General features: G+C 43.6%; 1 protein-coding gene across 1 annotated transcript; it reads left to right on the forward strand.

Moving 5' to 3' along the window:
• Positions 1 to 10,808, forward strand: TUBB6 (tubulin beta 6 class V). Its single transcript, XM_072327547.1, has 4 exons — positions 1 to 152; positions 524 to 632; positions 1,789 to 1,899; positions 6,522 to 10,808. Exons 1-4 carry the CDS (start codon positions 96 to 98, stop codon positions 7,583 to 7,585), a joined length of 1,341 nt encoding a protein of 446 aa, XP_072183648.1. The 5' UTR covers positions 1 to 95; the 3' UTR covers positions 7,586 to 10,808.
• Positions 10,809 to 11,751: the final 943 nt, after the last annotated feature.

The raw sequence follows: 11,751 nt of genomic DNA on the forward strand, positions 1-11,751 counted from the left end.
GGGGGGGGTGCGGCGCTTCAGAGCCCATAAAGCGCCGCCCGCGCGGCGCAGAGCCGGGTTGCGCGGCGGGACAGCGGGCGGGACGGGACAGCGCCATGAGGGAGATCGTGCACATCCAGGCGGGCCAGTGCGGCAACCAGATCGGGACCAAGGTGAGCTGAGGGGAGCCCTCCCGCCTTTCCGGGTGCGTTTCAGGCCGGCAGGGAAGTTCAGCAGCTGTCGGTAAAAGGCGTCGGGGAAGGCTGAAAGCGACGGGATTTCTCAGAGCTATTCGCAAAGCGGCCGGGCCGGGGCTGAGCAGCGGGCACGGGGTGGCGGGTGGTGGAGAAGCCCCTCGCAACTGTGCCGCCCCGGGCGCTGTCGGGCAGCGCCGCAGGGAGGGGCCGGGCGCGCCTGGAATCCGGCAGCTGCCCCGGGCCGGGCCGCGCTGCGTGGCCGTTGGGGCGCTGGGCAGGACCACGGATCTCGGCGGGGGAGTTTCCAGCCCTCTTGTGCTCTCTCTCTTTTTCTTTCCCTGCCCTAGTTTTGGGAAGTGATAAGTGATGAGCATGGCATTGACCCAGCCGGAGGCTATGTCGGTGACTCAGCGCTGCAGCTGGAAAGGATCAATGTCTACTATAATGAATCATCTTGTAAGTGTGCGGCGGGGAGGGGTGCCGGGTGACGGGCTCCGTGAGAAGGGAATCTGGGAGAGAACGGTTCTGTAAGCTGGAAGCACTTCTGGCCGCCCTCCTCCCAGCATCAGCTGGCGTCCCCATCCCTAGGCGGAGAGAAGGGAGTGTCCCGATAGGCACAGCCTGCGTGCAAGTTTGTTAATCGCTCTTGCAAGGCGTGATTAATGCATCAGCTGTTTGTTATCCATTGCCTCACGTTGAACTGTTGGTTTTGCCAGCCCGTATCACAGATACGGTACACACTGTTTTTTGAGTTGAAAGAGTTGGGCCATAGGTAACGGTGATTCATTAATAAGGAACTAAAGGCACCAAAGTCCCTTGAGTCAGACTGGTGTTGGAAGGTATTGCTGTGTAAGATGGGGACGGTGAGTCCTTTGCTCGTTGAGAATAACTTTGAGGGTTTTGTCTTCCATCTAGCTTATCTTAACATATCTGTGTTCAAGAAACGTTTAGATGTTGTGTTGAGGGACATGGTGTAGTGGGAAGTATTGGTGATAGGTGGATGGTTGGACTGGATGATCCTAGCAGTTGTTTCTAACCTTGGTGATTCTAAGATTCTATGGTATTATTTACCTCAGTTTCTTTGAGCGGTCCTTAATCTGTTGTTTGCCACCTGCACCATCTTTCATTGATAGCAAGTCATTTGAGCATGAAAAGTTGTTATGTGTTTCAGCATTGTTATGGTCTGAAGTTTTTGGGGCATCCCTTGTGGAGCTGGGAGTTGGACCCATGATCCTTACAGGTCCCATGCAACTTGGGATATTCTATGATTTGGATGTAAACCCTCCATTCATTCCATTATACACAGAACAGACTATTTACTTTATTATTAAACTATTTCTTTTTTCTATTCAGTCTTCCCTTCTTTATATCTAGTCCTCAAAATGCTTACGGAATGTAATATTCCAATGACATCTGATATCAAGTCTGTTGTTCAATGAGAATTGTTTTGTGCCTATCATGCTTGGATTCATCTTCCACTATGACTTCCTCTATAGGAAACATTTATCTATGTACAATCTGTATTAGACTAATAATAAGTAATGTATGTTAAACACTGTAACTGTTTCAGTATTTTCCAGAACATTAAGGACATGCCTGTTTTTCATTGTAGCCCAGAAATTCGTGCCAAGAGCAGTCTTGGTGGACTTGGAGCCGGGCACCATGGATAGCGTGCGATCTGGTCCTTTTGGTCAGCTCTTCCGGCCTGATAATTTCATCTTTGGTATGTGGATGTCACTTAAAAAAGAGGAAAACAAAGTTAAAACAGCATATAAACTATATTGCCTCCTCCGTGTTCCAAAGTATTATTAGTACTGAAAAGCTTGATTAGCTTAACAATCCATTTCCAGTTATCTGTAGATCAGCCAAAAGATGTCATTAACTGAAGAAGTCATTCTGCTGTTAATTGTTTTTTCAATTAGCAAACTACTGAAAGTTTCCTGTGATAATCACCAGATGATGTACATTTACTTTCAATATATTTGAACGCTAATGAAACCCTGAGACCAATTATTTACAACAAAACGCATGGAAATTCTGCAGGAAATGGAAAGCAGAGGGAGGAAAAAAAACTCAACCACAAACCAACCAAACTATTATTGACTTGAAATCACGTTAAATGCATGAGCATGAGGTTGTTTAAAGGCTGTGTAATTTAACTCTTTCAATGGAGCCTTACAGGATAGCATAGTTAGCACTAGAGGAAGGCCAGTGACACAATGGAAACCACTCTTAGAGCAGTTAGTGGAGAATTTTCCAACATGATGAGGGAAAACCTGACAGCATGTGAGGAACTTCAGGTTTTGCAGTGTTCTTGGAGAAGGTTGTTCTGGCTTTTACTGTTTTACTTTGCGCTTCTGTAGTGCTTCCCATGTAAGCTTAAAAGTGAATATTACCACGATTTAATTTCATAGCATCCTTACAAAGTACAGGAGTGCAATTGGTCCCTTCGCACTAAAGGAGAGGCAGTGTGTAAAAGGCAAGAGAATAACCACTCCAACAGGAAGTCTGAATGAGAGCTACCACGAGGGCGTTAGTGGCCTTCTGGTTTTCATGTCTGCATTAGCCATACTTCCTCCTGCCAAAGCAAGCTTCGCTTTCAGCCTAGTTTGGTATATTGTGTTAACATAAAGAAGAAACAGTGCCAGGGACAGACAGACAAAAGATAAACATTGTTTGGGTGGTATGGAATAAACTGTAGCTCAACCTCCCTCTGCTGAAGTAGGGAATAAGAAGCCATAGAATCATATTGAGCCGTTAACTGACTTCTTTAGCTGAGTTCAGCTGAAGTTTTATTGCTAATTTTCTCCCATATGATCCATGGCAATGATGTTAAGGGTCCCTTTCAAAAGAAGTTCAAGTTACAACATGTGCAAGTTAGGTTGGTATAAAAAGTCATCGGCAGCTTTATGAGGCAAGTTTCTATATTCAGGTTTTTGCTTTTATTCCCTTTCTCCTGTGTGTATCACAGCAGCCCCTTAAGAGTGAATTCACACAACATTTGGAAATACCTTTGTTGGAACTTTGCAGTTTGGCGTATCACCAGTAAAACCAGAGCAAAATCAATTTAGTATCTTTAACAATAGTTCAGTTCACTGCACTCCCTTCCTGACAAGCTAACAATGAACCAGCAGCATGTGATGAACTCGTATCTGACGGAGGGCCCTGCCAGCATCAGGCACCGTCCTCCCAACCTGCTGAATAGTGCAGAATGGCTGCCTGAGTGCTGAAGTAATGATCTTCTGTATTAGAAGCCAACAAAGCACTTTGTTTTCTCTTCTAAAAATCCAGCCTGGACCCACAAAGGACATTGTGGCAGAGGCTGGCAGTTTCATAGTTGCTGTATGCCAGGCTGTTGGGGCTCATTCCAATGGAGAGGTTTGCAGCCTCTGCATGCATATACATGTATGTGTGCATACCTGTAATGATAGCTGTGGACCATCAATCAGAATTTCATTCAGCCATATAAAGTAGCTGATCACACACACCAGGTACAGGGATTTTAGCTCAGGCCAGTGGGAGACTGAGGCGGATGAAGACATACTCCTTGTACTTTAATGCTGCAGGATACTGATGTAAAAGGTGAAGAAGCACAGGTGGAATGAACTTAACTGTAGGAGAGCAGCAGGTATTTTGGCTCCCTAATGGCATAGAGTTGCCCAAAAGTATCTGTTATGAACAGTCTGATGTAACTATTTTTGTTGACCATTTTTTATTGATACACTTTTGCATTTCTCCTCCTTTTTTTGCCTACATCCTTGGTGGCTCTTCCTGCATAGGTGTCTCTCCAGTTTAGGTTGCCTGAACTGATGGCGATAAACACAAATGGCTGTTAGCCAGTCAAAGGAGCTATCCTTCCCTCTCTAAATCAAATGCTCTGCACCAAGACTATTCACAATGGTCTTCTAAGCATTAGCATGCAAGCTACCAGTCTCTCTTCCTAGGTTTGTGTTTTATTTCGAGCAGTAGAGAGAGGAAAGGAAAGAAATAAGTTTTCAGAAAATAGTTGCTATTTTTTGTCTGTTGTTTGTCAAATGGCTTCCATGCATGTGCAGCTCAACCTTACACATGAGCACTGGAGAAACAAACAGTGGTAGGAAGATCTGGTGGTACCAGCATCAGTTCTGGGGTTACTTCTTGTAGGCTTCCATTAGATTTCAGTAAGTGAACAGTGAGTAGAGGCAGAAGCTAGAGGCAAAGATCTGCCAAGCCTACAATTTTCAGTATAGTATGTGATTTTCAGAGTCTTGGTAGGTGCCTGGTAAGTGGGGGACAACCACTGGGGTTTCACAGAAAACATAGGAGACTCGAAGCAGGTGGCTGCTTAGTAGATGAGTGCAGTGTTAATACAGGAGCAACTGATAGTCCTGGGCTGGAGGGAAACAGATAGTGGTGGTGTAGGCAGCCACTGCTATGGTTAAACTGCAGTATAAATACAAAGGCTGTGTTAATGCAATAAAGAGATGGCAGTTATTGTATGGGCTTCTGGGAAATCCTGTGATGAGAATCATAGAATTATGATTAATGAATGAGGATTAAGCCTGAGGGAGGACCGGTCCACTTCTGTGTTACATGTTTTACTTCCTAATTTATTTTGCAGACTAAGCCAATGCAGATCAAGTCAGATGATTGTTTTTCCCACAAACACAAAATTTCCACATTTTTGAGAAAATTGCCACTTTTTTTTTTCTTTCCTCATTCTTTGCTCCTGTTCCCCATTCTCTCCGATTCTCTCACTGCCTGACAGAGAAGAGCGATACAACATATGGGGGGAATTCTGCAAAATATATTCTTAAGACTCAGAGTTTGGTTTTGAGATCCTTCTGCATCTGAAATAGCATTGTTGTGTGCTGTGCAGATCTCTGTCTCTAGTAGGGGACCCACTCAAGCACACTGCAGGTGGTTGCAAGCATATTTCATTCTGAAAGGATATTACTTCGTGCTTTGTCCAGCTGGACAGGAAGTGCTGACTTTCCTAAATTCAAAGAGAGAAAAACATGGCAGTGTATAGAACAATGCATCAACTAAGCAGATAAATCGTGAGGAAATTGAGCATTTTTTTTGCAGTGAAAATAAAGTGTGTCATATTTGAACAATACCCCAGCAAGCGGTTTTCCCAGAACTGTATGTTTGGCACCAGCACAGCACGCTGGGAATTGAATTGGGGCATAGTAGTAGGAAGGAAGGGAGGACTTGGAGAACCGTGCAGAATGGATAGATGTGATTGTGGAATTTTTGCTCCTTCTGATGGCTAATTACAAGAGTACTACTGACTGAATTTGGTAGCAGAGTGTACACATGTAGTAACCACAGTGAGCCACTGGAACAGGCTGCCCAGGGAGGTGGTGGAGTCTCCTTCTCTGGAGATATTCAAGACCCGCCTGGACGCCTACCTGTGCGACGTGGTGTAGGGAGCCTGCTTTGGCAGGGGGGTTGGACTCGATGATCTCTAGAGGTCCCTTCCAACCCCTACAATTCTGTGATTCTGTGTGAGGAACATGAGTTTTAAAGGCTGGTCCCCTATTTAATCTTTGTTATCTAATAATAAAATAGCGATGTAGCAGAGAATCCAGATTATCCATCCTGAGTGGCCCATAAAAGGCAAATGGAAGCCAGGGGGAGAAAATGAAGGGCTTGTGAAATGTAAGTTTTCCAATTTGGCAAGTTGTTTTGCAGATCCCAAAGAGGTTTCTGGGGAAACCAGTTGAATGGCACTCAGTTACCCCTGAATTTTTGGGATATCTTTCATGAAGCTTTTGTTGATCAGTATTTTCATTCAGGCTAGATAACCATTGATTGAAAAAGTTGTTATAGTTCTTTGATATAGTAGTTAAAAAGCTTTCGGAAGCTTAGCCTCATCCTTGAATGACAACAGTGCCTCCTATCCGAAAGTAGAAACACAAGAACAGTCCAAGAACCTTTCATTTAGAAATGTGCATCTGTGATTTAGCTTTTTATTCACCATGATCCCTATAAACAGAAAGTACTTAAATATAAACGCTCTCTGTATGTTTATGGAATAAGCAGGGCTGGGAGTGTAAGAGCTTTCAAAACAGGGAGTCACTGCCATCTTTGCATTTATGGAAAGTTAAATTCCAAGAAAGAAAATGCCACCCAAAGACATAAATGAAAACTACGGGGAATTTTTGAGGCAAAAGGAGTCTGTATTAAAAAAACCTTAAATTGATATTACCAGAGATATTTGTGGGCAAAACTAAAGGGCATTGTTACTCACCTGACAGTTTTATAGCAGCTCACTTTTACGGGTGTGATGTGACTCCATTTGGTACCCAAATGCTACCGATAACTTTGTATGTTTTCTTTTCCTGTTGTATGTTGTTTTAGGACAAACCGGTGCAGGAAACAACTGGGCCAAAGGACACTATACAGAAGGGGCAGAGCTGGTTGATTCTGTACTCGATGTAGTGAGAAAAGAGTGCGAACACTGCGACTGCTTGCAAGGATTTCAGCTCACTCATTCCCTGGGAGGAGGGACGGGGTCTGGCATGGGAACCCTGCTCATCAGCAAAATACGAGAGGAATATCCTGACAGGATAATGAATACCTTTAGTGTCATGCCCTCTCCAAAGGTTTCTGATACAGTGGTGGAGCCTTACAATGCCACGCTCTCAGTCCACCAGCTGGTTGAAAATACAGATGAAACCTACTGCATTGACAATGAAGCTTTGTATGACATTTGCTTCCGCACCCTGAAGCTCACCACTCCAACGTACGGTGATTTAAACCACTTGGTTTCTGCTACTATGAGTGGGGTGACTACATCCCTGCGTTTTCCTGGCCAACTCAATGCTGATCTCCGGAAGCTGGCAGTGAATATGGTTCCATTCCCACGCCTTCACTTTTTCATGCCAGGCTTTGCTCCTTTGACTGCCCGAGGCAGCCAGCAATACCGAGCACTCACTGTTCCAGAGCTCACCCAGCAGATGTTCGATGCCAAAAATATGATGGCAGCCTGTGACCCAAGGCATGGGAGATATCTGACAGTGGCTACTGTCTTCCGTGGTCCCATGTCAATGAAGGAGGTTGACGAGCAGATGCTGGCCATCCAGAACAAGAACAGCAGTTACTTTGTGGAGTGGATCCCAAACAATGTGAAGGTGGCAGTGTGTGACATACCGCCTCGTGGCCTCAAGATGGCTTCCACGTTCATTGGCAACAGTACAGCCATTCAAGAGCTCTTCAAAAGGATCTCTGAGCAATTTTCAGCCATGTTCAGGAGAAAGGCCTTCCTCCATTGGTTCACAGGAGAAGGAATGGATGAAATGGAATTTACAGAAGCAGAAAGCAACATGAATGATCTGGTGTCAGAGTATCAGCAATACCAGGAAGCTACAGCAAATGATGGAGAAGAAGCGTTTGAAGATGAGGAAGAAGTGATCAATGAATAAAGAAATGAGGTATCCTGTTTTCCAGGCCAAATTCTCACATGTGGATTTCTAGTAATTAGGCTTATAGATCTGTATTTAGGCTTCAAAATGAGGGGGAAAAAACTAGGGAGCACGACTCTCACATATTAGAGCTGTTCTTCAGAGTCCATTGAGGTCACTGGGAACTGAGGACATTCGGCATTTCTGAAAATCAGGCTGTTTCTATTCATGGGATGTTCATGTAAGACTTTAGCTTAAGAGTCTAAACACAGAAATTGCTAGTTTGGGATCTTTCTTTTATTCCAAACTTTGTCTTCCATAAAGTTTTGCAAGAAAAGAAGTAATGGAGGCATGAAAATCTACAAAATAGAACTGCACTATTTTCATCCAATTATGAGTAAGAAAATCTTGTGGGTTTGAAGTATTCATTCTGTACTGAGTATACAATACCAAACTGCCAGGAACAAAAATTTATTGGGAATAAAAAGGACAGAAAGTTTTTAACTGTTCTGTACAGTAACTATTAACGATGGCGTTTGATTCAAATTCTCTGAAAACAAAATAAAAAAGATTAATATCATCTCAAGCAAAAGTGTTCTGGGCAGTCAATGCTGTATTTATCCACTGAGCTGCAGGCCAAGGGCTAAATTTATGCTATGTGACTTTTTCCACTTGTTGCTGAGTAATGACAGGTTATATATACGAAATCTACTTGTGGTACGTTCTTTAAGGACCCTCTGGAAGCACAACATCTTGCAGTCCCCATCACCAGGTAACAGTGTTTCTGGTTCCTGTCTCCACTCCACCTTGCCTACATACCTGAAATTCATGCTCTCCACAGCATGGTGGGAAAGGAGACCACATGTTGATGTATCTCGCGCCCCCAGTTGTGCGCTATGGATGTTTTAGAACCGCTGTGCAGATTGTGGTTCAAGTGAAGAACAACTATTTATCCATGGTAACCAAAACAGCTGGCAAAATGAAAGATGAACATTAATTTATCTATCTGCTCATATGACATCTGGAACTCTGTCTTGCACAACTGACTTGCTGCCTTGACAAAATGGCTGTTGGGTGTTCACTCTTTGTGCATACTTTGTACTTCTGGCCATATCAATTAAACAGCCCTTCTCCATTAGAGAGAGCTTCCACTGAAGAACAATCTGCCTACATAGACTGTCTTATTTAGGCCAGTTTCTAGGCAACAAAACAAGCAAACAAAGGAAGAAAAACCCTCTGGAAATCCAAACTTTGTGTTTCAGGAACTCTGCTCTTTTTCGTCTCGCTTTCTGAAGCACTTTCTAAGCAACAACTTTGCTCAATACTTAGAAAAAAAACACTTCACAGATATAACTTCCAATGATCCATTGCTCCTAAAAATATCATAGATTGTTTTCTTAGTTTGGTTTTTGGGGAATGAGGTTGTATTCCAATCGCAACTGCAAACCACACAGGCTGAAGCTGCCTGCTCAATTTTCTTCTATGTGGAACTGAAAGGAGTTTGCTTTTAATCAAGTACAAGCAAAAAGCACTTAGCGCAGCTGCTGGGTGAAGTAGGGGCAGCCATCTTTTAACTTTTGGAACTTCATTTCATCATAATACAGAACTAATGAGTAGCTCCCAGCCACAAATTCTGATATTATTAATTAAAATACAACATAAAATGCCAGGAATCTTAAATAACTGAGCGTTCTCTTGGTGATCCAGCCTCTTCGCTTTTCATCCAGAACACAGACCTATAGAATCCACAGCTGACAATGTCCTCTGATTCTGTTTTGACTCAGTCACTCTTTCACACTTCCAACTGTTGGGTGTGGAGGCGGGACAAACTTCACGTCCCAATTAGAGCAATAGGAGACATCTTCCATGTGATGGTTTTAGAAGAAAGCAAACAGCCAAACGAGCCCAGGAACCTGCAGTGAGAACATCATTCATCACCAGAGGATCAGCTTGCATGAGAGCAGTAAGAGCCAGGGAAGCGGGAATGCATCCTTTTCCTCTTCTTTCCTCTTGCCTTTTCTTTCTGTGGCTAGTTTACTTTCATTTTCTCCTTTTTACTGCTCTGCATCTGGTCACACAGAGATACACAGATGCTCGATCAAGCCAGACCCGGGTGTGTTTCCTAGTACCACTCATACACAAATACCTCTGTCAGCATTTGAATAAGGGGAGGGGGAGGCATATACAAAAATAACAACCTACACCATCAATAACACTTACTTATAAACAGTGGGCAGGTGTGTTTCCAAACCAGAAACAAGCATCTAACCTGGAGGGAGCAGGTCCTATGCAAAGATGTTCTGGTCAAAGCCAGCAAGGCATCCAGGCAGGTTCTGACACTGTCTCTGCACGGGCTACTTTGACCTTCTTAGGCTCTCAGTTTCACTAGTTTGAAATCATTTCTCTCCATCTCTTTAGGAAAAGGCAGTCACCTCCCGTCAACAGTTAAGGCTGGAAGAGGGCTGGACCTGCTCCTCCTCCCAGTAGGACAAACAAACAGGGAAGGCAGCGGTTCCCTTCATGCTGCACAAGCCTCTACTAGTTGAAGGAGCACTGCTAAACGTTTGCATACCAATATAATCTGACCTTACCGGCAGCCACATCACAGAGTAGACTTTGAAGTTTCAAATTTGCTTGGAGGCTAACCACCCTCCTTAAAGGAGCAGGTGAGGTAGATGGTTTACTTGGTTCTCATGACTTTGCTTTGAATCCAAAATGCCAACACAGCCCATTTCTGCCACTTTTGGCACAAAATACTGAAACGTACTGAGGTAAGACTACACAAAGTAAGTTGATGCTCTGAAATAGAGGCAAGGGAGCCTCCATCTCACTTAGTCTCACAGGCTTATGAACTGTGTGCTGCAGTTAAATGTGAGTGGAATTTAAGCTCTGGATGTGTAGACAGAACAAATGGAGTAAGAGAAAACTCAGATGTTTCTTTTGCAGGCAGGTGGTACCACCCTGAAGAGTTCACTTAGGATATGTTGTTGTGTATATGGGTATGGGTTGTGGGGCTTTTTTGGTCTGTTCATTTGCTTGTTTGAGGGAAGACTCAAATAAGGAGTGAGGAAATTAAGACCTCCACAGCATAACTACATTTAGTCCTCAGCACAAACTGCCAGTGAGAAACAGGAAGATTTGTTCCACTAGATGGGAAATAGGGACATAAACAAAAGGCAATAAGTACAGCTATGTGTAAAGTACAACACTAAGCCAGATGCAAATAAATTGGTTGCTACTTTGCCATGTCTGCCTGATTGAAGTTTTACAAACACGAGGACAGAGCTCAGTGTGCTAACAGTTAGGACGTGATGCTCAGCTTACACAGAGCTGTAAGCGCTGCCCTGAGCACTGTCACGGGATGCACTGGGAGCAACAAACTCATTCCGTGACAAAACCACAACGATCCTGTTCTGAGACAACTTCAGTAAAGTCTCAGGGAGATGAAAACAGAGGACTGGAACCAACCCAAGATCTGCACCTGTTCTGTGCCAGCAGCTCAGCTTCGCGTGGAAATAAGACCAGATGATTTGCAGTCTGCAAGTAGATACAATCAGATATGTCTGTGTAACTTTTTGTTGCAAACTGTATAGAAGCTGCTGCACATTTTAATGGGGGACTGAGGTTCTCCCCCTTGTTTTCCTAATGGAGCAGCAGTCTTGTGATGATGACTAAACATCAGTGAAAGCTCTGTAAATCTAGCCTTTATCGGTCAAGTCGTGTTGCAGACAAAACCAAGTTTGCTGTTGCAGAAATCATTCATTCTGATCTTTTAACACCAGTAATAAAGGAACTGAGGTTTAGTTTTATTCAGGGTGGAATTGGATAGGAGCACACCACAGTTGCTTAATGACTAAAAAAATCCTAAATGACTCTGCCCTGTGTTCCTTGTTACCTGGCTTGCAATGAAGGAGGACATCAGTGATAGCAACACCTTCATCACTGGGAAAATAATAAGAAGAAAAAAAGTTATTTCCATAAACAATTTACTTCAAGTAATTCAGGCAGACAATTTGACCTTTCATAGACCCTTTTTTCCTTACCATCCTGCTTTCCAACACGTTGCAATTTGCAGCTGGAATCTGTCTCTAATTAGCCTCTTAACATGCCCTCTGTTATAAGCCATAAAGGATTTGTTACCAAGCAGAGTTCATAGTATCATAGTATCATACTATTGTTCAGTTCCT

The sequence above is a fragment of the Excalfactoria chinensis genome, chromosome 2 (assembly GCF_039878825.1).
Source record: "Excalfactoria chinensis isolate bCotChi1 chromosome 2, bCotChi1.hap2, whole genome shotgun sequence".
Lineage (NCBI taxonomy): Eukaryota > Metazoa > Chordata > Aves > Galliformes > Phasianidae > Excalfactoria > Excalfactoria chinensis.